The following is a 27,337-nucleotide window of genomic DNA, read 5'->3' as shown; positions in this document are numbered from 1 at the left end:
TGGTGCTGGAGGTGGTGCAGGAGCCCCTGGGAGCCCCGGGCAAGCTGGCAGAGCCCAGGCATGGAGCTCAGGGACAGGGAGGGGGCGGGATGGGGATGTTGCCTCTGTCCCTGCGCAAGAGACAGAAAGTTCAGGTCAGCCCAGGTTTGGGAGCCCCAGGAGGATGCTGCCCACACATTCCTAGCTCTTCTTGGCTTGGAGATCAGCCATGGACACATGGAGCAGCTCCAAGTGGCAGGACACACATCCTGTCACCTGATGGACATTTCACCAGACAAGGAGCCTCTGGAGCTGATCTGGGGGCCCCCCAGGCTCTCTTAGACCCCAAGTTCCCTGAGACCCGGCCACCTGAACTCCAGCCCAGCCTCGGTGCAGGACCTGGGGCATTCACCTGGATCAGGGGCTCCCTCAGGACTCCTGGAGCTGGGGCCTTCTCTGGCTGCTGCCTCTGCTCACCCTCCTGCAGGGGGACAGAGACAGGGCTGGCCCCACTCCCTGTCACCCGCACAGGGGCTGCAGAGGGGCTGACATCCCACCCCTCCTCCCGCACTGCAAAGTGAAGGCTCCAAGGATGAGGAACGTGGGCTCCTCCAAGGGCTGATGCTGTCAGAGACTCCGTGTCCTCCATCCCAATCCCCAAATCACCTCCTTCCTCTGCCCAGCGGCTCCCAGGGCTCCCTCCACCCTCTGCCACTGCCCGAGGCGCCGCTGGATTTGCTGCCGGAGCCCCCGCAGGACGTGGAGAGCGCGGCTGGGGGAAGGCAGGGATGAGCTGGGGGGGACAGGGAGGGAGGAAGGGTCGCACGAGTGGGACCCTCCCGTTTCCCCGGACAGCTCCTGGGACCCACCCGAGAGCTGCCGGCGAGGGGCCCGGTCCCAGGGCACTGCTGGGGCGGGGGCCGTGTCCCCACGGGGCAGGCGGGGGGGTCCCCACGGCCGGGGAGCCCCCGGCCCGCCCCGGCACCGCCGGATCCCGCGGGCGGCTCGGGAGATGCTCCCGCCGAGCTCTCCTGCCTGCCCGATCCTGGAGGAGCAGGAGAGAGGGATCAGAGCAGACCCGGCTCTGCCCTCCGAGCCCGCTCAGCCTCTCCTAGGAAAGCTCTGGAGCCAGGTCAGAACTTCCAGGGAACATCTGGAACATCTGGAGCCCCCAGGACTGAGCAGAGTTTTGGCAGGAGCAGAACAAGCACAGAAACACCCGGGGGACCCTGCTCTGACCCCGCGCCACCCCGAGTGCAGTCCGTGCCCCCGACACCTCTGTCCCAACCCGCCCCTCTCCTGGGGGGGACAAAACCTCGGGGTGGCCTTAGAGGAGCAGCACATCTGGGCTGCTGTGCCCCCCTGGCTGCCGCACTCCCCGGCTCTGGGGTTAGGTGTGTCCCGGCAGCTCCCTCACATCCCGCCCGTCCCCTCCTCCCCTCCTGACCTGCTCCAGGACCTCCTGGAGCTGCCGAAGGGTCTCCGCCCTGTCCCTCTGGAGCAGCCCCTGGAGCCGCTGCATCACTCGCAGCCGCTGCTGCAGGAGGGAGCGGCTGCCCCGCTCCAGCTCCCGCAGCCTCTGCAGGAGAACCGGAGTCACCCTTTGGCTGCCCAGGGCCACCCTCCAGCTCCAGGAGGGCTCTTCCCCAGGGCAGTGTCCAGGCAGGACGCCCAGGTCCCTCCTGGCCAGAGTGGCACTACCCCAACATCGATGCCCATTGGAAAAGAGCTGAAGTTTGGTAGATCAGTGCCCAGGAATTCTCATCCCGGCCTCAAGCCCTGCCTGCTTCTCTGCCCTTCCCAAATCCAGCTCTCCCTGCCTCTGCCGGGGCTCCCCAGGGACCTTCTGACCTGCAGTCATCTCAGTCTGCCTACAGCTACAAGGGTGGTTTCCCCAACAAATTATTCTCCTAAAAGCCCCAGTCACTCAATAAAACCTCCCTGCAGATAAATCCAGTTTGGCTCTTGAGGAATTTGGGCAGCAGGGAATGTTTCCCATGGGATGCATGTGGCTGGAAAAGGGGCTGAGCTGCAGACAGGGGAGTGATGTTTGTGCTCATTCCCACAGCCCCTCCAGCGTGATCTTGTCCCCTCTGGAAAGCTGGGAGTGCACTGACCTGCAGCAGCTCCAGTTTCTCTTCGAGTGAAGTTGCTGGTTTCCTCATCTCCTTATCCAGCTGCTCCTGGCCCACACAGGCTTCCTGCCCCTTCCAAGACTGGAAAAAAACCCTTTTCCCATTCCTGTATCTTTGCCTCTTCCAGGAGCCAGCTCTGGCCCTCCCATCACACCCAGGAGCAGCAAAGCAGAGCCATGGCACAGCTGCCAGGCCACCCCTGCTTGGGCCATCTCGAGGTCACCTCACCATATTCTGCAGGTCCGTGTGGCACCGGTGATGGGTGTCCCAGGTGTGTCCCAGCAGTGCCAGGCCAGTCCTGTGCCAGGGACACCGTCACCCACATCCCCAGTCAAGCCACAGCTCAGCTCTGCCCTCAGGGTGCCCATCTCCTCTTGGGCTTCCAGTGCCACCTTCTGCTCCAGCCTCAGTGCAGGACCCATGCCTGGAGCCCCCATACCTGGCTCTGTCCCCTTGTCTCCAAGGCTTGGCAGTAGATCCCAGCTCTCTTGTCCCCTCCTGGCTCTTCCACAGGGACCAGTGCAGTGGCATCAGCTGCCCCACCAGCCCCTGGCATCCAGCATTGGGGTTACAAACCCATTTGCCCCTTTTTTATTACATTTCCTCATGCATTTCCATGGGACACAAGGACCAGGGCCAAGCTTGGTGTCCTGGCCTCATCCCACTGCTCTCCATATCCCAGCAGGAAGCAGAGCCAGGAGCATCTCTGCATCCATCCCCCCCCAACCAATGTATCCAGTCCCAGCTGGGGTTGAGCCCGTGGCAGAGCCCAAATCCCAGACTCCAGGGCTGTACCTTGCATGGCAGCCCCCCTTTCTGGTCTCCACACAGCCCTGGGGACACAGGGGACCCCCATCGCCTGGGGGCTCCCACAGCTGTGCCAGCACCTGCAGGGAAAAAGGCATTTTGGGGGAGGGGACCCCAAAAACCCACAGAAACCCCACAGGTAACTGGGGCTGGTCCCTGCCACCATGTCCCTGGCCCTGCCACATCCCTTCCCCTGCCTATCCCAGCCCTGCACCCTCCTCCAGCACCTCCCAGTGCCCCAGGGCCAGTCCAGACTCACTCCTGCTGCTGTCTGCTCCTTCCCTGTCCGTGTCATCCACAGCGAAGGTGACATTTCCTCCACGTCCCCAGAGAGCTGGTGGCTCCTGTTGCCTCATCCTCGGGGCAGGATGTCCCCTGGTCCTGGCTCTGCTGGCCCTGGGAAAACTGCTGCCTATGCTTGTCCCAGCCCAGCTCCTGCCAGCACAGATCCCTGGAGTTCTCCAGGAATGCCCAGGCAAGGCCATGGCCACCAGGTCCTCACAGGGAGAGTCCCTGCAGCCCAGGGCTGGCTGGGCAGAGGGGGATGCCCAGGGGACCCCCCGGGTCACCCCCACATGGCTCTGGCTCAGGCGGGAGATCCTCGCTCCCAGGGACTCCAGGCTCTCTCTCCTGCTCTGAGATGGAGACCTGTCCTGCCAGGGGTGTCTGTCCACCTCCATCACCAGCTGTGGCCACGTGTTCAGGCTTCTCTCTCTGGAGAATAAGGACTCATCCTGCCCAGGACAAGCTCCTTCCGTGGGGACATCCCCAGCAGGCTCCTGCTGGCACAGCAGCGGCTCCACCATTCCCTCCCAAAATCTGGCAGCAAAGTCCTCAGTGCAGATGGAGCTGGAGCTGCTCCAGTGCCCCAGGCTGGGCCGGGAGCCCAGGAGCTGAGCCCAGGAGTGCTTCTCTTCCCCTGGAACTGGGCTGTCACCCCGGGCACACCTAGCATCACGTCCTGATAGTTCTGTGGAGAACATCAGAGCCATGAGCCCACCCCAGTGAGAAGGAGCCATCCCATCCTGCTGGATCTGAACCACCTTGGAGGGGCTGGCAATTCCTGTTCTTATCAGGGAACACTTGGGGTGCACCAAAGCACTGATACATCCCACCCTCTCCTGCAAGACCCCCAACTGCTTCCAGCAGGAAAAGCCACAATATCATGCTTATTTTCATTTTAAACCAGGGTCATTTTTTACTTTGATGCTTCCAAGGTCGGCACAGCTTGGTGAGGGGACAGTGCCAGGGAGGGCTGGCAGCATCCAGGATGGGCCAGTAATGCTGTCAGCTCTTCCCAGGAAGAAATTTTCTCTAATATCCAACCTCAACCTCCTCAGCATAACTTGAGGCCATTTTCCCTTGTCCTGTCCCTGTTCCCTGGAGCAGAGCCTGACCCCTTGGCTGTCCCCTCCTGTCAGGGAGTTGTGCAGAGCCACAAGGTCCCCTCTGAGCCTCCTTTTCTCCAGGCTGAGCCCCTTTCCCAGCTCCCTCAGCCTCTCCTGGTGCTCCAGCCCCTTCCCTGACTCCCAGAACCTGTGCTCCCCCATCATTCCCAGCCAGGAATTGCTCTGCAGGAGAACTGGCAGAGGGGACTGGGGGGTCAAGTAGAGCTGAGAAAGCCCCAAAGTGCCCTGTCCCCACTCACCGGCCATCCCAAGACACTGCTGGGAAGGATGCCACCGTCCCTGCTGCCACCAGCACTCAGCACAGCCACACCTGGGTGCTGCAGGGAGTGGAACAGGAAATGAAACTAAGAATGGAACATGGAATGAAACAGGGAATGGAACAGGGAATGGGGCACTGTGAGATCTGTTCACCGAGGGCAACAAGGCAGGAGCACCCCAGTGCTGGTGCTGCATCTGGACCCCCACATCTGAGCCCCACAAAGGAACCCCCCCTTCCCACACCTGGATTTGCTGGGCATCAGCAGGGTCGAGATCCAGGATCCTGAAAACCCTGGGTTCCAGGGCTGCAGAGAGGAGGAAAGAAGTGCCCAGGGTCTCAGAGTCCTTGGGGAGGGGCCAGAAATCCCCAGGATGGTTCTCCAGTGGGGCCAGAACCATCCTGGGCTCCCAAAGCGCTGCACGCTGGGGGGGGGATGGGGCAAGTCCATACCGGTGCACAGGTGTGCTGGTCCAGGTGTTCTGGTCCAGGTGTGCTGGTCCAGGTGTGCTGGGTCAGGTGTGCTGGTCCAAGTGTGCTGGGCCAGGGCTCAGTGAAGGTGCTGAGACCGACACAGCCCAGCCAGGCCCAGCCGCCTCCGGAGCTGCGGTGCCAGCGAGTGATGGGGGCCGTGGGTGGTAGTTCCTTAAAACCAGGACATCAGCCCTGGAGCTGCACCCGGGAGCTGCAGGTCCCCGGGGCCACCGCCGTGCCCAGCGCACAGGGAAGGGTCCCAGGTCACAGCACCGGGGTCCCCCCAGCGCAGCCCCGACTCACCTGGGGCCGGCACAGAGGAGGCAGGAGCCAGACGGGCAGGGCTCTGTGTCCCTGTCTCCCGGCAACATCCCGCAGGGACTGGTCTCAGCCTGCCCGGATTGCCCGGACCCTCCTCCAGCTCCCCCGGGCCAGCTCCGGCCTCACACAGCGTCCCCTGGGGCAGCTCCTCCCCACCATCCCCAGGGAATCTCTGGGTCTGGTACCTTCCCCTGAGCCCCATTTGCTGTTCCTCATTCCCTGTTCCTCCTCCTCTGGGCCATCTTCCCCCTTGGCCAGACTCCCTTGGCACATCTCCACCCCAATGATTTCCTCTCCCGGCCTTTCTCCCTCCCGGGGCAAACCCTGCCCTGGTTCTCCTTCAAGCTGTTGCTCCCAGATAATCTCCTTCCATGCTCCTGCTTCCCTGGACCTTCTGCCCTTGGACACCTCCTGCCTTGGATAACTTCCCCTGGATCACCTCCCCTCCTGCCCCTCAAGCCACCCCGCTCTATCACCTCCCCTTGGCAACTTCTCCCCCAGATGCTTCTCCATCCCTAAAACACCATTTGCTTGGACCTCCCTGACCTTTGGGCAACCTCCTCCTTTAAGCAACATGCCCTGGATCTTCTTCCTGCGCCACCTTCCAGGATCCCTCCCCATCCTCCATCCAGTGTCCATGTCCCCTCTCACTCCCAGAGTTTCTCCAGCACCTGCAGCCCTGGGAGCCAGTGACCATCTCAGCACCATGGCTTTTAAAACTCCCGAATCCAAGTTTTATTTCCGTGTAGGAGAAGAGGGATCACTCACAATATATTATTGTTCAAAAAGAAAGTACATTCAACAGCATTTATAGTGGAATGACATTAAAATCCTCGAGGAGGAACAGAAGGACCAGGAGATGGTGCTCTGGTTAAGTGTCGCTGTTAAGATAATCTCTGGAAGATGGAGCAATTTTTTTCCATTAGCCTAAAATCCAGGGGATTCCTGGGTTGGGGTGCTCCTTGTGCTCCCCCACACTGCGGAGCTGTGCAGGGTCTGTGATAAAGGTTCCCAGACTGATGAGGTGATGGGGGCACAGCAGAGGGGACTCCTCAGGGCCCTAGAGCCCAGCAGAACCCTCCATGCCAGCACTTAGGGAGCAACATCCTGCTCCCTGCTCTGCTCCACCTGGGAACACCCCAGTCCAGCTTGGGAACAGCCTGTGCTGGAGCTTCTTCCTGCTCCAAGCTCCCAGGTGACACTTGCATTGACACAGCAAAAAGGAAAATAAGGCATTCTGAAGAGCTCCATTTCAGCCCATTTACAGACCCAACTCAGGCCTCGAGTGGGACAGATCCCCTGGGACACTTTGGTGCTGCCACAACCCAAGGTAGCAGCACCAGGAATCAGTGGGGAGTACCCTCCCTCTCCCAGGCAGGACACCTGGGGTGGGGACACGGGCAGCTCTGCACAGGACAAATCCCAGGCTGGATCATTTAAGATCAGCTTTCCCAAGCCAGGGCAAAGCTCCAGGAAGGAGCGAACATTCCAGAGCAGCTGCTGCAACTCGGGACACTGGGAAGCAGCTTGGAGCATCCCAATCCCAGGAATCCCTAGTGCTACTCCTCAAACCCCTAACACATTGTTTCCAGGTGGGAATGGCTCTGGAACACCTTTTCCATGCTACAGGATCCAGCTTTGGAGCAAAACCATTGCTTCCGTGCAATGGGAATCATTCCATCACTATCACCCGAGCTCAGGGACGAGCCAAGGGGAATCGTACTCGTGCTGTAAAAACTCAGACAGACACTTCTGTCTTCATCATTTTACATCTATTGTGTACCATAGAAATTTAAGCAAAATAATTTTATATATATTTATATATATATGTATAAATTAGAAGCAAATAAATAAGATTAAAGGGTGCACTGAGAGCAGTGGGGGCTGCCCCGCAGCACGGTGACACCATCCGGGGCCATGGGGACTGTACACTGTGGGGATCACAGGAATGGAAGTGCTGGAAGCTGATCGGGAGGAGGACTGATGGATGAGGAACCTGATTGCATAAGTGTCCCGTGTGCAGCCTGGATATTCCAGTTACCATTGCCTTAAGATTCGTTATTGCTAATTAATTCCCACATGGGTGTGACAGGCCCAGCTCGGGGCAGCACTGGAAGCAGGGTCAGTGTGGTATGATGGAGGGCCAGGGAAGGAGACAGCAAAAATGAGATCCAGCAGGGCCACTGCATGTCTCCAGCTACTCCCTGCCTACTCCCTGGCCCAGCAGATCCCATCTTTGGGATGCTGCCACCCCCTGCTTCTCCTCGGTGCTCTCAGTCCTCACCTGTCACCAGCAGTGTTCACTCAGCCTCTCCTGGTGCATCCAGGGCCAGGCAGGGTGATGGCACCCAGGAGGCATGAGAGGGATGAGGGGTTCCCTGCCCTGAAAATCTGGAGCTGCTCCAGGGAGAGCCCAGGATGAGGGAGGAGAGGGACAGGAGCTGGGAGCAGGTGCTGGGATGCAGGGACCCTCCAGCCTCAGCCTGTGGCCAGGCTTGTGTGGCTGAACGAGACCAAGGCTCCATCCCAGCAGCACCATGGAATCTCTCCCCTCCTCTCCCCATGGCATCTCTCTCATTGGGCACAGCTCAGGAAGGAGACACTGATGGAAAAGCTGGAATCGAGACCCAGCCCCTGTGTACAGGGATATGGAGCAGGGACATGGAGCCAGGAAACATCACTGGGATAAAAACTCTTCACTGCATCAGCCTGGCATTCCCAGCCTCACTGAGACCATTTCCCCCTTTGGATGTGGTTGCAGGAAAACCAAAGCAAACCTCACTCAAACCACTCCCACACGATAAAGACAGGCCCAAACTTTGCCTGAACACATCAGACTGTGGGGAAGCACCTCCAGTGCTCTTGAAAAAAAGTAAAAACCAGATCAAAAACCCCAAAGTCACCAGCTGAAATATCCTACTTGGCGTTACTGGGATGACTGGGCACTGTGGAACTACCAAGAGCCTCCAGGATCAACTGCCATGGCTCCTGGGGACAGTTTTCCAAGCAGAGTTGTTTCTGTCCGTCTTTGAAGGAAACCTGAACCAGGAGCAGGATTTGTTTTTTTAAAAAAATAATTCCATAAAGTCCACAAAGAAATGGGGTCCCATAAAAAAAAAAAAAATGGCAAAGAGAAGAGCTCACACAAGCACAGCATTCCCACATCCCAGGCATCTTTGGAAGTCGACGTCTCGGCCGCCAGAGCCAAGGCGCTGGAGGATATAGGCAGCAACTCCTGATGAACATCCTAAACCCAACCCAGCTCCACACGTCCTCACTCCTAAGCAGTTTCTGGAAAAGCCATCATTAAAAAACAAAACAAAACAAAACAAAACAACCCCCCCACCCAAAAGAAAAAAAAAGGTGCTATTTATTAGTGCATAAAAAAATAGGTTTGGAATCCCTGTTTGGATGTCTGCATGTATTGACTCTGTCAGCCCGGCAGGACGCTGCCAGCGTGTCCTCGCTGTCCCTTGGGCTGTGGCGGTGTCCCAGGGGTAGCCCTGCAGCACTGGGGGGCTCAGAAGATGTCGGGGCACACGCTCCAGTCCTGCTTGTCCTTGGCCTCCCAGTAGCCGCCCTTGTAGACACAGATCAGCTCCCCAGTGACGGCGTCCACCTTGCGCTCAAACCACAGCGGGGTGTACCCCTCGTAGTCCTTCCCTGGCCGGGCAGAACAGGGGTCAGGGGGGCTTCTCCACCTGGAACCTCGCAGTCCCACAGCTCCCACAACTGCCCCAAGAGCTGGGAGTGTCTGTTGGTGCTCCCAGGGCTCAGGGAGTGATTTGAGCCCAGCCCTGCTGTGGTCATGAGTGTCAAGGGAGGACTGCTCTCCAGGGGGACAAAGTCACTGGTGGGACATGATGGCCAGAGACATGATGTCTCTGCCAGCAAGGCAAAGCAGCCAACAGCCTTCCCTGCCAGAGCCCATATCCCCAAAAACCCAACCAGCCCCCACAAGTGCCCCAAACCCACCCACAAGGGTCCCCAGGAGCCGCCCCCACTTGCAGGGTCTGTCCTCCACAACCATCCCGAACCATCCCACAGTGCAGTCCCTGCATCCTGAACCATCCTGAACCATCCCGAACCATCCCACAGTGCAGTCCCTGCATCCTGAACCATCCCGAACCATCCCACAGTGCAGTCCCTGCATCCTGAACCATCCCGAACCATCCCGAACCATCCCACAGTGCAGTCCCTGCATCCTGAACCATCCCGAACCATCCCACAGTGCAGTCCCTGCATCCTGAACCATCCCGAACCATCCCACAGTGCAGTCCCTGCATCCTGAACCATCCCGAACCATCCCACAGTGCAGTCCCTGCATCCTGAACCATCCCGAACCATCCCGAACCATCCCACAGTGCAGTCCCTGCATCCTGAACCATCCCGAACCATCCCACAGTGCAGTCCCTGCATCCTGAAGCATCCTGAACCATCCTGAACCATCCTCAACCACCCTGAAGCGCTCACCTTCCTCCAGGGCCTCCACAGCCTCGGCCTCCCTGCGCCGGCGCACGGCTCTCTGCTTCTCCTCCAGCCTCTGCTTCTCCACGTTGGCCTCGTCCCAGCGGCCGCTCTCCATGAGCCGCTGGTCGGGGCGCAGCCGGCTGTCCGTGGGTGCCACGCGCTCCTCGGGCTCGTTCAGCGTCAGCGCCAGCTCCGAGAAGAAATACATGTTCTCGGCATTTTCCCTGAATCCAGAGAGCCTGATCAGCATGGGGGCTGGGGGATAGCTCAGGCACAGACTCCCAGCCCCACTGACCCACTCCTGCTGTGCTGGCACTGCTGGGGCACCTCCAGTGCTGGGGCAGCTCGGGGCCCCTCCTGACCAGAGAGACCTGGAGGGGCTGGAGGGTGTCCAGGGAAGGGAACAGAGCTGGGGAAGGGGCTGGAGCCCCAGGCGGGGCTGAGGGAGCTGGGAAAATGAGAAAAGCCTGGAGAAAAGGAAGTTCAGGGGGGACCTTGTGGCTCTGCACAATTCCCTAACAGGAGGGGACAGATGAGGGGGTTTTGGGGGGGTGGTCGGGTTCTGCTAGCAGGGAACAAGGAATGAGATGAGAAGAAATGGCTTCATGTTGCACCACAGCTGTTTTAGATTGGACATTAGGGAAATTTCCTTCCTAGAAAGGGTGGTCAGGCATTGGAACAGGCTGCCCAGACCACTGGAGTCCCCATCCCAACAGAATATCCCCAAAGCAGGGACTGCTTTGGTGCTCCCAGAGCTCAGTGACTGATTTGAACCCAGCCCTGCTGTGGTCATGAGTGTCAAGGGAGGACTGCTCTCCAGGGGGACAAAGTCACTGGTGGGACATGATGGCCAGAGACATGATGTCTCTGCCAGCAAGGCAAAGCAGCCAACAGCCCTCCCTGCCAGAGCCCACATCCCCAAAAATCCAACCAGCCCCCACAAGTGCCCCAAACCCACCCACAGGAGTCCTCAAAGTCCTTGCCCGTCTGGGAACCTATTCTCCTACCTTAGAAAAAGCCACTCAGCCCCACATGTCCTCAGGCCTGGGCATGTGAGCCTCCCATTCCACAAGGTTTTGGGAAATCCCATCCCCATCCCAACCCTGCTGTCTCACCCCACCCCCAGGGACTCACGGCAGCGGGTACTTCCTCCACAGGACCTTTGGGGACAGTGTCTGGTAGACAGTCTTCTGCTTGCCCTCAGTGCTGGTGCTGCCGTGGCTGCTGTGGATGATCTTGGAGCACTCCATCTTTTCATCCCACGTGCCAGACATGACGTAGTGGGCTTTGCCATCAGCATCACTCACCACCCCCGTCACCTGCCAGGGGGACACAGCTCTGGTAGTGTTTGGGAATGCCCAGAAAAACACCACAGCCTCCACGTGCCCAGCTGGATATGGTGCTGTGTCTCCTGAGACATCCCTGACCTCGCAGGTGAGTGTCCAACCCACCAAACCCCTCCCAGGTCTCAGTGCTGTAGCTCCAGCACATCAGAGCCAAACCACAGGATATGGAGGTGCCACCCAGCCCTCCCTGGTGACCCATGTTAGAGGTGCCTGGCCAGGCCCTCAGCCCCATGCTTGGGCTCATCCCAGTGGTACTGGGAGCCTGGAAGAGCCGGGTCTGACCCCTGAAGGAGGAGAGTCCCTGCTGGATACTCACCTTGCGAGGGACATCCCTGGAGAAGTAGCTGTAGGGGGTAAATTTCAGCTGGCATTTATCTTTGGACTTATGGTTAACAATCTCTATGTCACCAGACTGGATAAAAGACACAGAACCACAGCAGGGAGAGACAGAGGAGTTAGTTGCAGTGCAGGTACCAATCACCACTGGGAACAGCAGCACCAGTGGCTGCTCCCCACACCAGCCACCCCCACCACCTGCTGGCCTCAGGAAGAGCCAGGGAAGGTTCCAGGAAGCTTTTCCCATCCCTGCAGGGAAGCACAGCCTCCCATCGTGGCAGAAGCATGCGCCCTAGGAGGGCAATGCTCCTCCAGACCCTTAGAGCCAGGCAGAACTGTCCCCTCACCCACCTGGTCGATCCAGAGCTTGCCCACAATGATGTTGTGTACAGTGGAGGTGACTTTCCTCCAGACATAGTGATTCCCACTGGAGTGGAACTCCAGGTGGATGGCGCCTGCAGAGACAGGAATGATCTGAGCTCAGCAGGGGCAGATGCTCCCCAGAGCCCAACACGACCACCCCAGCACTGTGCCCATCCCTCTCCCTGCATCCCTCAACTAGGTGTGGCTCTGGATTCATCCCTCCCTTAGTCTGTTCCAGGAAAGCAGATACAACTCCTGCCAGGCCCTCTGCAAGAAGTACTCATTTTAAAAGCAGGTCAGAGATTTGCTGCCTGGTTGATTCGGGCACTGGCACCACTCTGCTGCCCAGCCCAGGGACAGGCAAAAGGAAAATAAAATGCCTCCCCCTGGAAGGAGGCAGCTTATTGCACTTGACTGACAGGGAGAAGATTAAAACAGGCAGCAAGTTAACTTTAAATACCATGGAAAGAGAAATCAGTTCCTGGGCAAGCAGGATATTTGCAAAGCAAAGGAACCTTTGCAGCTGGCATCATTTCCACTTCCAGGGCAGACATGTTACTGTTGGATCATTGGATCAGGAGCACAAATCTGAGCTCCTTAATTGCTTGGGGTGGAATTCACTGAGCCCCAGGTGAGCCCAAGGAATTCCCAGAGTCCCAGGTGAGCCCAGGGGATTCTCTGTGCCCCAGGTGAACCCAAGGAATTCCTAAAGGCTAAGGAAACAATTTCTTTAACTGCTGGGTTTTACATGGGCAGTGCAAGGCCAATCAATCCCAGACAATTCCAGAATCCATCACCTACCCAGTGGCATGATGGAGAGGTATTTGCCCCTGAACTTGCTGGCGATGGTGATCTCCTGCCACAAGGTCCAGCCTCGCCTGGAGTACACGTGGTGGGCGGCTGCTGGGGGGTGGTGGCTCACCTGGGGACAGGACACACAGCCCGTGAGGACACGACCACTGGAGAGCTTGGCTGAGTGCTCGGAGAGGGGACAGCACCACATCAGCTCAGCACTAAGGATACCCCACGCTCTGGACACCCCAGTCTCCTCCTGGGCATTGGGGTGACCCCCTTGTGGTGCCCTGGCAGCAGAGGGAGACACACTGGGATCATGCCAGAATTTGCTAAGGCTCATTTCAAAGCACAATCATGAAATCTTTACTTGAGTAACCATCGCTGTGAGATACTGCTGTTTCAGGATCCCAGGATCACGGCCCTGCTTTCCTTGGATCACGGCTGGGAAACTTGGATGTGCTGGCACCCCAGTAACCCCAGTGGAACAGCCCCTGGGAAATCCCAGAGGACTCACAACAAGTTGTCCAAAACACACAGCAAGACTTTGGCTCTTCCCTCACACACACACCAGGCTGGAAAAGCAGACACAACATCCTGAGAGTGACTTGTTAAGAGGATGGTGCTCACATTGCCTTGCCCTGGACAAGCTGCCCAAAACAAAGGTGGGAGCAGGAATATCCCAGACAGAGGTATCTGTCCTCAGGCAGGTTCTCAGCTGGTGGCACAGCCTGGCACTGGCACCCAGCGATCTGCACAGCTCCAGGATGATTTCCCTGCTCTAATTACAGGCTGAGCACCTCGAACTCTGGATTACACACACGGGCAGGGCCAAGGCCTCGCCATTAAATCCCAGTCACCAGCAGCAGGAAATCCTATTTGGATAACTGCATTTCAGGCACTGGATTATCACTGCTTGGCTGGGCGTGTTGGCGGGCTGAGCAGTATAGGCAGTACCCAAGGAAAATTCAGAGCACTGGGAAAGGAGTCTGGAATTGGTCAGGAATATCAGATTTGGGTAGAAATAGAGGAAAACTGGGACCAAATGGAGAAAGTAATTCCAGGCAAGTTATTTATTTGGGAGAGGACAGGGATGGATGAAGGACTGTGGTGAGAAGGGGATGGAAGAATGAAAACAGGGATGAGAGAGTTTGGGAATGACACAGTTAGGGGTGTCCAGCAGTACTGGACAGGCAGGATGGGGACTACTGTGGTCTAAGGTATCTAGACCCACCCAACAGGTAGCCCTGGGCTTGGCACCACAGCTGGGATGAGGCTGATAGATCCACCCAGGAGTTCCAACTGTACCCCAGGAAGGTGAAGGCTGCAGCTGGCTAAGGGATGGGTCCTGGCCAGGAATCATTCACTTCCAATGGCCCAGGCTAAAGCAGGTGACAGACCAGGAACTGTTGCCAGGCAAGGGGAGGTGAAAGTGTGACACTGCTGAGGTGGGAGAACCTGAGCCCCGTGACAGCCACAGTGCTGGGGTAGCTGAGGGCTGAGGCCACCTCTGGCCCTGGCAGGCAGGGCAGGCAGGAGGGTTGCCCCAGGGTCAGGTTGTGGCTGGCAGTGTCCCACCTCACTGCAACCACGGGCACTGGGATGGCTCCCAGGCTGGGATGGGCCACCTGGGGACATGCAGAGCTGGGTGACAGCAGGCACACAGCGCTGGGGAGTGTGGAAGGACAACAAAGCCAGGAATTTTGGGGATTATTTACTTGCCTGTGTCACAAGCACAGCCTCACGCTTCCAGGACACCCCACACTGCCTGTTCCCTGTGACTGCCTGGAGCAGCACAGCCAAGAGAGGTGGGATGGGATGGGATGGGATGGGATGGGATGGGATGGGATGGGATGGGATGGGATGGGATGGGATGGGATGGGATGGGATGGGATGGGATGGGATGGGATGGGATGGGATGGGATGGGATGGGATGTCCTGCCTCAAGCCAGTGCTTCAAACCAGGGGACAAAGGGCCAAGCCAATCCAGTCGAACCTGTGACCCATCCCCACCTTGTCACACAGCCCAGAGCACTGAGTGCCACACCAAGTCCTTCCTGGGACACCCCCAGGGGTGGGGACTCTACCACCGTGTTCTCATGCCATTGCAGGGACAAGAGCCCACAGAAGGCTCAGGGAGGTGCTGGCTCCTCCCAGCAGGCCAGGAGCACCAGTTTTGTATCCCAGAAACCTGGGTTTTCTGAGCTTTCTGTGCTTTCTGGCACTGAGCTCCTGGAGAACACTGTTTTTAACCTGAGGAAGGCCTGAAGAAGGTTTCTGGAGAGGCCTGGAGAAGGTTTCTGAACTTGAGTGATGAAATCACGGGTGTGTAATTAGAACAGAAGTGTGTGATTTCACATGATGAAGGGTTTTGAATTTGAGGTTTTTATAATATAGTAATAGGTACAGGACAAGATGGAGGATTTTGAGTGGTGTCTCTTTTGGCATTCATCTTCCTTCTTCTTCATGGTTTCAGGTAGTAGCTTCTGGTTGGTCAGTCGGTGTCACACTGACGGTCATGGGAATTTGGTCATTGGGTTAAAAATATAAATAATATAGGTGATAATTCTCTACTGGACTGTTGTGCTTTAAGAGACCTTGTAGCTAGCTGGATCTTGCTCCATTTTGCTCACTTCTAGCAGGTAGCTAGAGCTGTTGCTGAACTTTCTACACTTTTTGATAAGATTTAATAAACAACCGAACATGAGAAAATCCATTCCCTTCGTGTATTTTTTAATCCTGCCTCTGAGTGAAGACAGAAGAGACTTCAGACAAGCCACTAATTAAGTGGTGCAAAACACCACCACCGTTACACACCAGGACGAACCCAGGGAGCCCCAGCCCTGACCTGCTCACAGAGGGATCGGAATCCCAGCTCCTCCAGGCGGTCCAGCTCGTAGGTCTCCCCCAGGAGGGGGTTGAATGGCTTTGCAGTGCGGTGGACAGTGGTGGAGTAGGAGGACACGGAGAAGGCGGCCACAAAGCACATCTGCTCCGTGGAGCTCTCACACTTCACCGCCTTGTCCAGCAGCTCGTGGTACTCCAGGTCCTCTGTGAGCCGCTGCAGCATGGACAGGGGCTCGTTGAAGTTTACCTGCAGGGGAACAAGGCAGTGTTAAGAAAGGAGAGATCCTCAAGAGGCACCACCAAGCCCAAAGGAAAGGGAGTGTGTGCCCTGCTCCCTGATCCGTGCCAGGCAGCACCAAGGCTCTGGGTGTGGGGGAGCCATCAGGGATCACTCCAGGTTACCACCCTGACCCCAAAAATGAGCGTCGACAATGAGATCAGCCCCCTGCTGCCTCCCAGCCAGCACCCCACCAGCCACAGGACAGAGATGTGCTGCTCCCCAGCCTGCTCTCATCACCTCCAGGGAAAGCCATCCCTATGCCAGGTGACCCAGCTGCCCAGAAAACCTGGAAAAGCCCTATTTTGGGGTCTCCCCACTCCTGGGACTCCAGTCCCATGACAACACCCCTATTTTTCACTCTGAAAATACTGAGATTTAAAAATAATTGAAAACAAGACACAGTCGCAAAAGGTCTTCTGCCTTTCTAACTTCAGTTCAAAACAAAGAAATATATTTTAAGAGGAGCAGATGGCTGAAGAACTGCTTCTGTAAGCCAAGTTAAATATTTCATAGTAGAAAAAACAAACTCCAGATTCCAGGATTTAGCTTTTTTGAGATTTTCCACTCAGGGATTTAACCTGTAAGTGGCAAGGATCTCACAGCATCAGAGAAAGCGAGCTGGGGAGAAAAAGCAGCATCAAAATCCACATAAAGAGCAAATCACTTGGGATAATTCTGAAGAGAAATGCAGAGAACGAAGTCAGCTGCTGCATCCTCAGTACTACTCAGACAACAAGGAGCAAAACCCTTTCAGGGGGAAAGAAGATGAATCCATCCAAATTCCTACAACTGTTTTCCTCCTTTTCAGTGCTGCAGGTTTGTTCATCCAGAGGGAAAATCAAGGAGCTGCTTGTACAAGAGGTTTGTCAGTCCATAACATCCCGGGAGGGGGATGGATCTCAGAAGACCTCAGAGTATCTCATCAGCAATCTCCCCAAAACATATTTACATGCAGCTGAGCTTGTGAGATGGATCCTAGTGCATCTCTGTCAGGACCTTCCCTCTCACTTCATAGTGACTGTGGGATCCTTCAATATTTCACAGAATCCCAGAATGGTTTGGGCTGGAAGGGACATTAAAGCTCATCCAGTCCTATGGGCAGGGACACCTTCCACTGTCCCAGGGTGCTCCAAGCCCTGTCCAGCCTGGCCTTGGACACTTCCAGGGATCCAGGGGCAGACACAACTTCTCTGTGCCAGGGCCTCAGACTTTCATGGGGAATAATTTTTTCTTGTATTTAACCTAAGCCTCCTCCTTTCCACACTGCCCTCAGGTTTGGACTCAAGCAGCTCCCAGGATGATTTGATTGATAGAAGTACAAATTTCTCTCTCCAGGCACCAGCAGCTGCTAGGATTTCACATCCTGAGCTTATTCCTGTGCCCATCACGCGCTGATCTGCTGCTGCTGCAGAACTGGATGGTGCTGGGCTGTCCATCCCAGCTGGAAATAGCATGAGGCAGAGACAGCTCATCACTCTCAGCCAGAGCTCTGTCTCACTCAGGCTCTGTTTGAAGAGACAAAGCAAAAGGAATTCAGCATCCCAGCCTCTGGAATGCACTCCTTGTTCTTTACGCAACAGAGGATGGAGCACAAGTATGACTCTGTGCAGCTCATGTGAGGGGCTGTTCCACACAGACCCCCAGCAAACCCTTTCTGGCCATCACAGAGAGCCTCTACCCCAGGGCTGAACTATCACAACCCAAAATCCGCCCCGAGCATCTCCTTCATCAAGAAGCTGCTCTCTGTAAGGAAAATGAGGCTCCTGAGCCCTTGGGGTGGAACCCAGCCCTGCCATGGTTGGTGCAGGTGGAGCTGAGCCCTGAGTGTCCTGTCCTGGACCACACTGGGGAAAACATCACCAGCAACAGGGTCCCTTCTTCATGAATCCTCAGGGATTCAGTGTCCTGCTTCCCTCCCTGCTTCTGCAATGGCTGGATGTGCAGAGGACACTCGGGCAATGTCCCCTCTGCTCCAGCTTGCCCTGGAGCAAGGACATGCTGGAGCCAGTCCAGAGGAGGCCATGGAGATGCTCTGAGGGCTGGAGATAGGCTGGGAGAGCTGGGGATGCTCATCTGGAGAAGAGAAGGCTCCAGGGAGAACTCAGAGCCCCTGCCAGGGCCTAAAGGGGCTCCAGGAGAGCTGGAGAGGGACTGGGGACAAGGGCTGGAGGGACAGGACACAGGGAATGGCTTCCCACTGCCAGAGGGCAGGGCTGGATGGGATATTGGGAAGGAATTGTTCCCTGGGAGGGTGGGCAGGCCCTGGCACAGGGTGCCCAGAGCAGTTGTGGCTGTCCCTGGATCCCTGGGAGTGTCCAAGGCCAGGTTGGACTATGGGGGCTTGGAGCAGCGTGGGACAGTAGAAAGTGTCCCTGCTCATTGAGGGTGGGACTGGATGAGCTTTAGGGTGCCTTCCTACCCAAACCATTCCACAACTCTATTATAAGCATGAAGCAGTTGCAGAGGGCTCTTCCAGCACAAAATCCAATCCCTGGTGACAATCTCCTGACCCTGCTTGGGGCTGCTGTGCCACCACAGCACCGGCAGGACCATCCAGAGGTGTAACCCAAACCCTCTGCACAGCCAAGAGCTGCTCAAAGGCACCCCCTGTGCCAGCCCTGGGTGCCAGGAACACTCAGACTCACAGGCATGGGGATCTTGGAGAGCTCTTTGCCAATGCAGTTCTTCATGATGCTCCAGAGGTTAAGGCTGTAGTTGGGTTTGTCAGGAATGCGAGTCCGTCTCCTTTTCCTTGGCAGGAGATCTTTGCCTGTGGACTCATTGTAGCTGCTTTGATTTGAGCTCTCAAAGACCTGTGGATGCAACAGAAGGAACTCAGGTTTAAGGTGGACACAATCAGACCCAGCAGCTACCAGGAACAGCAACCACAGCTCAGGAGACATCTGAGGAGCATTGTTGGAAGCCTGTTCTCCAGGGGAATATGGGCACAATTGTCCCCAAACACCTTCCTGCTTTCCTCATGAGAATGTTTAGGATGCTGATGACTGGTGACATCTGTCCCCTACCCGTGACTCACAGAGGAACCACCACAGTGCATCTGAACCCAGATAGAGGGTCCCTTCACAACCCCCCCCCTCCCCTGGGTCCACCCCACCAGGACCATCCCTCCCACTCTGCCCAGCCAACTCACACTGTCCTCCAGGTTCCAGTCCTCAGGGTGGCCCTCGCTGGCCCCACTCAGGTTGCTGCCTGAACGCCTGTGGGAAGGAAACAGCAGCTGGTGAGCACAGCTAAGGGCAGAGCAGGGGAGAGAACACCCAGGGTTGGTACAGCATCACCCCAGAGAATGTCCCTGCACCACCCCAGACAACTGCCAGGAAAAAAATGGGTAACAGAGGTGTTAGGAGGGGATTCTAAGAACAGGGTGCTCCAGAAGGGATTCTCAGCTGCAGCCCTGAGAGCACAGAGGTTTTCTTCTTTTGTCACCAAGCTCAGTGATGTGACCATGGGTCAGACCACAGGTTCCTCCAGCCAAGATGTCCATGGAGGAATAAGAGCAGGTGACAGCAGACAGAGGGGAGGGTTGGATGGGATATTGGGAAAAAATTCTTCCCTGTGAGGGTGGGGAGGCCCTGTCACAGGTTGCTCACAGAAGCTGTAGCTGCCCCTGGATCCCTGGCAGTGTCCAAGGCCAGGTTAGATGGGGCCTAGAACAACCTGGGATAGTGGAAGGTGCCCCTGTCCACGGCAAGGGGTGGAATGAGAGGAGCTTTAAGGCCCTTTTCAGCCCTAGCCATCCCATGATTCTGTCAAGGCAAGGTGCTCCCTGCCTCTGCCCAACACTCCAAAGGATTTCCCTCCAAGGCCCTACTCCCATCAGCTGAGGGGCAGAGGACTCTGACCTTCCTCACCTGCTTCACTACAACTGGAGGCCATCCTCAGCCTTGCTCCAGGAATGCAGGAGCAGCCGGACCAGGATGGACCTCTGGACAGAGGCTGAGAAAGTTTTGGAGGACATGGCCACAGAATGACTACAGGGAGGGGTTGCTGCAGGAAAACCAGCTCTTCCCAGCCCCTCCCTATTCCCAGGCAGGCCAGGGGTGGTACCTGTGGTGTTTGGGGTCTGCGGTTACAGTGATAAAAGCTGGTGCATCCTCCATGGCATCGAAGTACTCCGTCTCCTCATCTTCATCACTGGCCTCTCCTTTGGCAGACTGCACACTCCCTGCTGGAAAAGAGACTTTGAGATCTGTGCTGCTGGTCCCCTCCAGAGCCCACTGCGCAGGATCTGTCCCCAGAGCCCCCACTGTGTCCCCTCCTCGCCCGCTCCCTTCACAGCCCGACCCTTCCTCTGCATCCCGCTCCACAGCCCGAGGATGCTGTACCGATATCCAGCTCCTAGAAGCAAGGATGTGCCCTGCTCCCCAACCCTGGCACACAAGGTGACCCTGCCACGCTCGAGAGCAGCCCCGAAATGCCCCCAGGCCGCCGGAGGGTGACACGGGCGTGCCCAACCCGCGTCTGCTGTGGCTCTGCTCCAGCACAGCCGGGAAATCCGGTTTGCATTAAAGCAGGAAAAGAAAGTCACGTGTTTCAGGTGATGCTCGGAGAGGTTTCCCAGCCCCGCATTCCCAAACATTCCATGGCTGCGGTGGGAGGGATCCGTGGCTGCGATGTCCGGAGCAGGCGCTGCCTGCCGAGTCCTGGTGCAGCTTCCCTGCTCCCTTCCCATCCTGGACAATCCCGTTCCCGGCCTCACTCCGACTCTCCAGAGAAGGAGGGTCACCAGCTCAGGCGGATTTGTACCTGTCCCTGCAGCGATTTTCACCCTGCCCTCCCCAGCTGCACCTCAGAATTGTTTAGGCTGCTAAAGTCCTCTGAGAACATCAAGCCCAGCCATTCTTCCAGCACTGCCCAGGCCGCCACCAACCTGTGTCCCCAGGTGCCACATCCATGCAGCTCTTAAATCCCTCCAGGGATGGGGACACGGCAGGACAACCTTTTTCATGAAGAAATATTCCCCAATATCCAAACTAAACCTCCGTTGAGGCCACAGAGGAATGAGAGCAGTGCCTGGCACCAACACCACCCCACCTTCAGCAGCCACTGCTCTCCCCCTGCGTATGCATATTCTTTAAAAATAAGACCCGGCACTATTAGCAGTTTTTGTGGCTGTAACTAATGCTTCCCTGGGGGAAGGACATTTGGCAAGAATCTGCCAAGCTGTTCCACTGCCACCCCACGCGGCCAATCCAGTAGTGCCAGGGGACCCTGAGCCTTTTCCGAGTGCCATGGCTGCCCTCCAGCACCCGGAAATGTGCCCACGAGTAAGGGTTAAAACTCCCAAAATAGTCTGGAATAGCACGAGCTGAGGACACAGCCCTCTCTTGTATCTGAATCTTAGGGACATCCAAAGTTCCCTGAGCAAGGACAATTAGGAATAATTATGGTGTAATGGGCTCCATTAAAAAAAATACCATGGGGATACAGGGCATTGCCTTGGGCATCCTTCCCATTGCTGGCAGCTGACTGGGAGCAGCCAGGTAGAACACCCTGATCCATCCCAGAGGTGCCTGAACAGCCTTGTCCCATCCCAGGAGTCCCTGAGTGGAACACCCCAGTTCATCCTGGGAGTACCTGAGCAGATGCATCCCATTCCAGAGGTCCCCAAGCAGCCCTGTCCCACCCCAGGCATCCCCGAATGGAACATGCTGGTCCATCCTGTGGGTCCCTGACCAGTCCTATCCCATCCCAGGGGTCCCCAAGTGGAACAACCTGGTTTATCCCAGGGTTCCCCAAGCAGCTCTGTCCTACCCTGGGGGTCCCTGAGTGGAATACCCCGATCCATTCCAGAGGGGTCTGAGCAGCCCCATCCCACCCCAGGGATCCCAGCAGCCCCATCCCACCCCAGGGATCCCAGAGCAGCCCCATCCCAACCCAGGGATCCCAGCAGCCCCGTTCCACCCCAGGGATCCCAGCAGCCCCGTTCCACCCCAGGGATCCCCGAGCAGCCCCATCCCACCCCAGGGATCCCAGCAGCCCCGTTCCACCCCAGGGATCCCAGCAGCCCCATCCCAACCCCGGGATACCCGAGCAGCCCCGTCCCACCCCAGGGATCCCAGCAGCCCCGTCCCACCCCAGGGATCCCAGCAGCCCCGTTCCACCCCAGGGATCCCAGCAGCCCCATCCCAACCCCGGGATACCCGAGCAGCCCCGTCCCACCCCAGGGATCCCAGCAGCCCCGTCCCACCCCAGGGATCCCAGCAGCCCCGTCCCACCCCAGGGATCCCAGCAGCCCCAGCCCAGCGCTCACCCTTGGCGGTGCTGGCGATGCTGGCGGTGCCCGAGGCCAGGCCGGGTGCCCCTCGGCAGGCACGTTCCAAGCTGTTGTGCTGCTTGGCTAGCTGCTCGATGGTCTCCTCCAGCCGGATCCGCTGCTCCCGCTCATGCTGCAGCAGCCGCTGCCATTTCCGGCTGTGGCTCTCGGCTAAGTCCAGGAAATCGCGGCAGGCCTGTGGCAGGAAGGGATGGCTCAGCTGGGAGGTGTCACGGCACACGGTGACCCCAGGGCTGGCTCCCCAACACCCCCTCCTGCTCCTCTCCCAGCAGAATGGTTTTACCAACTCCCAGAGCTTTGCTCGATCCGCACATCCTCAGTTCAGCTGCGGCCATCCAAAGCTGAACCATCCCCAAGGAGGTGGCTGCAGCATGGACAACTGTCCATGGCACCCTGGCCTACCAGAGCCTGCCCACAGCTTGTCCCTGTCCCCATCCCTGATCCCACTGCGCTCCTCAGGAGCCCAGGTTGGGCTCTCACAGCCCTCAGGTCTCGAGTGGCACCTTCATGCCCAAATTCAGCAAATAAGGAGAAGTTGGATGGGACAGCGGTCCCAGGGGTGACAGCCAGATAGGAGAGGATCATAGAATTGTGGAATGGGTTGGGTGGGAAGGGACCTAAAGATCATCCAGTTCCATGGGCAGGGACACCTTCCACTAGCCCAGGCTGCTCCAGCATGTCCTTGGACACTTCCAGGGATCCAGGGGCAGCCACAGCTTCTCTAGGCTACTCAAGCCAGGAGCCAGCTATCCCTCCCTAATCCAGGGAGGCACAGAGGAAGGATGCCCAGCTCCCCCCCAGAGCTGCACAGCCCAGGACACAGCACAGGGCCCGGCCTGGCCCCTGTAGCATCCACCATGGCCAGAACATCCCCATTCCCCTCCCCAACGAGCCCCAGGAGACCCCTCCCCCAGCCATAGGGACCCCACACACGCACTGGACACAGAGAAGGAGGGCTCAGGGAATGCTCCAAGTGAAGCCTTGCAGTACACACAGCATCCCTGTCCTGTGCCACAAGGCAGGGCACAGCTGGGACACCACAATCCAGGCTGGCCGGAGGACCCCTTGGTACCAACCCCCTTGCTAAAGCCCCCCAGGACTGCCATCACCCAGCCCCAGCTGCACCAGACTCTCAGCAGGAGATTTCTGGGAGCAGGACATCCGCCCAGGGCCAGGACACTGCTGGCTGTCCACACTGCCTCATCCCAGACAATGGTCTCACAGGACAGCCCAGCTCTCACAGCTCTATTTTTAGGTTATTTTCCATCTTGGATGAAACCCCGAGTTCCCGTGTCCTCGCCGCTTCCTTTGCCATCAGCCCCACGTGCAGCTGAGCACGGAGGCAGGGCTGCTCCTCCCACCCCAAATCTCTGCCAGATGCAACACACTGAACTTCTTATGTTTCAAAGAAAGAAAACAGGATTTTTACAGATATTCTCCAGGAGCTGGCAACGTGAAAGGAAATTAGCTGTGCTTGTGCAACTCCATGTCATACCAAGGAAATCCAATGGATAAATACTAGTTGAAAAACTCAAACCTATTAAAACCAGAGAGTTTTGGATGTCTGACAGACTTCCAACATTCCCAGGACTTGCTTATTATCTGTTTGCAGCTATTTGGATTCCACAGATGATTCATCCAGCTCCTGGCCTGGTTACTCAGCATTTGGGCTGCAGGTGGCACCTGAGGATCGAGGTAACTCCTGGTCAAGCAGAAGATTCAGGGTTTCAGCTTCCACGGCTTGCTCTGATTTTACCAGGATTTGTCCAAGAAAAGCTCCAATTCATCAGTTATTCATCAAACCTTTCCTTCACATAGAAGCAGGATTTGAGATTTATCCAGGGAAAGAAGCTTTACCTTTAAGGTTTTGCTTCACATACACCTGGAACATGGAGGGACCAGATCCTACATGTGTCCCTCCATCACTCCTTTGATGCTTTTCCCACTGAAGGCAGGGAGGGCTCAGGATCCTGTTCCCCCAAATTTCTGGCTGTACTTCCATCTTACATGTGTTCAAAACTGGGATCAGCTCTGGGCCCCTCCTGACCAGAGAGACTTAGAGGGGATGGAGGGTGTCCAGGGAAGGGAACAGAGCTGGGGAAGGGGCTGGAGCACCAGGAGGGGCTGAGGGAGCTGGGAAAGGGAGAAAAGCCTGGAGAAAAGGAGGCTCAGGGGGGACCTTGTGGCTCTGCACAACTCCCTGACAGGAGGGGACAGCCAGGGGGGGTCGGGCTCTGCTCCAAGGAACAGGGACAGGAGGAGAGGGAACGGCCTCAGGCTGGGCCAGGGGAGGCTCAGGTTGGTATTTGGGAACATTTCTTCACTGAAATGGTGTTCAGGCATTGGTACAGCTGCCCAGGGCAGGGGTAGATGCCCATCCCTGAAGGCATTTAACAGCCATGTGGATGTGGCACTTGGAGACAGGGATCAGGGGTGGCCTGGGCAGTGCTGGGGAATGGCTGGACTTGATGCTCTCAGAGGGCCAGACCAGACCCCACATTCTCAGAGCTGTGTTTTCACCTCCTCCTCTGGAAACAACGCAGCTCACCCCCACCCCAAAATCCTTCTGGGAGTCACCCATGGCCCAAAGCCCACAGGGACCCTGCCCTGGCCCTTCCCAGTGACACCATCCTGGGCTGGCTGCTGGCTCCATGTGTCCCACGGATGCACTGGGCTAAGAGGATGAAAGCAGGCCAAGTAATGGGATACGGCCACGACCTTCCCATCCCTGCAAAGCTCATTATCTGCTCCAAAGCTCCAGCTCTACCAGCAGCAGGCACAGAAATGCCCAGTTTGGCACTGAAGGTGGGAATTGCCAGCTGCTCCCAGCTCAGAGTCTGAGTGCTTTAAAACGAGATCACCTGTAATTATTCTACTGCAATTAACCACTGGAAGGAAAGCTGGAAGGTGTTAACAGGGAATTAGGGGGAAAGGAGGTAATTATGGAGGAGCCAGGGAGAGGCAGGGCTGGGAGGAGAACTTGCTCCAGCAGCTGATGGGAATCAATATCTAATGAAAGACAGCAGGTAACACCTTGGACTCTCCCATCCCAAAGTTTCAAGGAGGATTCTATGCTGTATCCCAAAGCGAAATCTGCACCACTGGGCTTCATTTACAGCCATATAAAAAAATCCAAGTGATGAAGAACAGTTGTTAGCATTGCAGAGCATGGGGAGGTTTTGGGAAGATGAGCAGGATGGTCCTCATGAGGCCACAGATCCCACCATGGACTGTGGAGCTTCCATGGAGCAGGTCAGGACAATGCACGGTCCACACTGAATTCACAATGGTGTCCACGTGGATTTAGGAGCTGGGATATGTACAGGGATTATTCCCTCATTTTGAAAAGCTTTGTAGGGGCCCTTCTCTGCAGCCTTTTCAGATAACAGCTTGATCCAAACCTGGATCGAAGTATCTGGATCAACCCAAACAAGGATCATGTTTGCTCCTTGGGAGAGAAGTGATGCCAAGGGTGGAAAGGGGAGAATATCCTGCAGGAGGGATCTGCCCAACTCAGCCCCCATGGCTGCCACCAGCAGCCAAGAAAATTAAACTGATTAATTTGGGTTTACACTCCCTACAGCCAGACAGGGCCAAGTTCCACAGGGATGCTCAATGGAGGTGGGAGCAGCACCAAACAGGGATCAGGGGATATTTTTTCACAGTCTCTGTCGACTGAGCTAAGTCCTGAGCCAAAACTCATCCTTGTATGTAACAAGGGCTGCAGGGCACTGGAGTGAGGAGCTCAGACACAAATATCCCAGCTCACTACTCATTCCTGGCAATTAATCCCCTACCTTGGGGTTCCCAAGGTACAAACCATCCCAGCCACTGAGCAGGAGCAACACCTCAAAATACAGCTTATACAATTCTCGTGCAGATGTGGCTAAATTGACCTGACCAACTGAGCTTGGTCAGGGATGTAAGCAAGACTCAGCTACAAATCCACACGAGGCTGGCACAGGGACACAGGACAGCGGGAAGAGGCTCCCTGAGGAACACACCCAAAGGACAGTGCAGAGCCCAGGGTGAAGGATGAAAGTGCAGGAAAAGTGATTCCCCAGAGAGCTGTAGGGCTGAGGAGTCGAGGCTATGAAGCTTTGGGAGGCACCACCCTTCTCAAAGCTCTCCCAGGATCTACCCTCTGGACATCAGAGAAAAGGAAACAGTAGAGGATGCTGTGCCCATGCCCACATGTTTCTCATGCTATCAGGAGACTGGGTGTATCCTTCACAGCATCCTCCCACTCACAGAGGGGCAGCAGGTACAGGAGGTGACAGAACATGACCTGGATTTTGCCGCAGGGCCAGAGCTGGATCAAATCCTAAAGTTCTGAAGGCTGTTCTGCCTCAGCATCACCACGGCACAAATGGGGCTGGAGAGCAGCAGCCAGGCTGGCAGGTCACCAATGACCAGAGATAAAAGCAAGCTCCATCCATGTACCTGATCTCAGGGAACACCAGTGTAACCATGTGGCAGCAGGGACAGAGGTGGTTTATCTTCCTCTCCATGGCTGGAGAAAGTTGTGGTCGGTCCTAATCCAGCACTGGCCAATGGAATTGTAAATCCCAGCCAAGACAGGGAGGCACAGCCAAGGTGGCCAAAAGACATGGAAAAATACCACCGAGGCTCCTGCAAATTTCCATGGAAGAAGAGGCAAAGTGCCATGGAGATCTTGCCCAGGAGCAGGAGGCAAGACTTGGTGCCATCAGTTCTGTGGTCCCTCCCTGTGCCCAGCAGCTGCCACCGCCAAGGGCACATTTAACACTTTTCACACATTTGATATCTGTCACGGCAGATATCCCAATTTCACAGCTTGTTGCTGGCTAATGGGAACACCGTTAACAGCCCCCAGATTATTCATGCAAGGGGAAACAATCACCCGAGGTCACCCACATCCTTCCAAGGTGGTGGTGTCACACACCCGCGGGGATCTCTGCTTCCTCAGTGGAGCAAACAGTCAAAATCGGATGGAAGGAACAAAAAGATGAGGTTAATTAGCTTGAAAGGGTAAATGATCACAGCAAGGCCTGCCAGACTTCATGGAATCATGGAATGACTTGGCTGGAAGGGACCTTAAAGCTCATTTTGTCTCATCCCCCTGCCAGGCAGTGACACTTTCCACTATCCCAGGCTGCTCCAAGCCCCAATGTCCAACCTGGCCTTGGACACTTCCAGGGATCCAGGGACAGCCACAGCTGCTCTGGGCACCCTGTGCCAGGGC

At 56.6% G+C, this 27,337-nt stretch overlaps 2 protein-coding genes across 4 annotated transcripts in view; both read right to left on the bottom strand.

Moving 5' to 3' along the window:
* Positions 1–641: 641 nt before the first annotated feature.
* Positions 642–5,654, bottom strand: LOC134050873 (uncharacterized). Its single transcript, XM_062504280.1, has 12 exons — positions 5,567–5,654; positions 5,265–5,363; positions 5,040–5,135; positions 4,570–4,893; positions 3,149–3,891; positions 2,910–3,001; positions 2,343–2,412; positions 2,097–2,180; positions 1,397–1,558; positions 1,268–1,278; positions 849–1,024; positions 642–751 (listed from the first exon to the last, which is right to left on the bottom strand). The coding sequence occupies exons 1-12, from the start codon at positions 5,652–5,654 to the stop codon at positions 642–644; spliced, it is 2,055 nt and encodes a 684-aa protein (XP_062360264.1).
* A 3,079-nt stretch (positions 5,655–8,733) lies between these two features.
* Positions 8,734–27,337, bottom strand: part of OSBP2 (oxysterol binding protein 2) — a 91,845-nt gene continuing 73,241 nt past the window's right edge. Inside the window, exons 6-17 of one of the 3 annotated variants that reach the window (XM_062504543.1) lie at positions 22,090–22,288; positions 20,707–20,775; positions 19,884–20,004; positions 18,967–19,033; positions 18,461–18,628; positions 15,537–15,782; positions 12,698–12,818; positions 11,885–11,988; positions 11,514–11,609; positions 10,986–11,170; positions 9,855–10,075; positions 8,734–9,044 (exon numbers count right to left, since the gene is read on the bottom strand). In XM_062504543.1, coding sequence (XP_062360527.1) covers positions 8,902–9,044; positions 9,855–10,075; positions 10,986–11,170; positions 11,514–11,609; positions 11,885–11,988; positions 12,698–12,818; positions 15,537–15,782; positions 18,461–18,628; positions 18,967–19,033; positions 19,884–20,004; positions 20,707–20,775; positions 22,090–22,288 — 1,740 coding nt within the window. In that variant the 3' untranslated portion in view covers positions 8,734–8,901. Of the gene's footprint in view, positions 9,045–9,854; positions 10,076–10,985; positions 11,171–11,513; positions 11,610–11,884; positions 11,989–12,697; positions 12,819–15,536; positions 15,783–18,460; positions 18,629–18,778; positions 18,831–18,966; positions 19,054–19,883; positions 20,005–20,706; positions 20,776–22,089; positions 22,289–27,337 lie in introns of all 3 variants that reach the window. The other 2 variants (XM_062504545.1, XM_062504544.1) reach the window with 2 other exon arrangements.

The sequence above is a fragment of the Cinclus cinclus genome, chromosome 17, assembly GCF_963662255.1.
Source record: "Cinclus cinclus chromosome 17, bCinCin1.1, whole genome shotgun sequence".
NCBI lineage: Eukaryota > Metazoa > Chordata > Aves > Passeriformes > Cinclidae > Cinclus > Cinclus cinclus.
Note: the sequence above shows the minus strand (reverse complement) of the source record. Positions and strands in the feature narration are given on the sequence as shown.

Excerpts from the sequence above, each read along its gene's own strand:
- LOC134050873 (XM_062504280.1), bottom strand. The coding sequence starts at position 5,654 with ATGTGCCAAGGGAGTCTGGCCAAGGGGGAAGATGGCCCAGAGGAGGAG. Across the intron at positions 2,181-2,342 it reads ACACGGACCTGCAGAATATG|GAAGCCTGTGTGGGCCAGGA; the intron begins GTGAGGTGACCT and ends TGGAAGGGGCAG. Across the intron at positions 752-848 it reads CCCTCGCCGGCAGCTCTCGG|CCGCGCTCTCCACGTCCTGC; the intron begins GTGGGTCCCAGG and ends GCCTTCCCCCAG.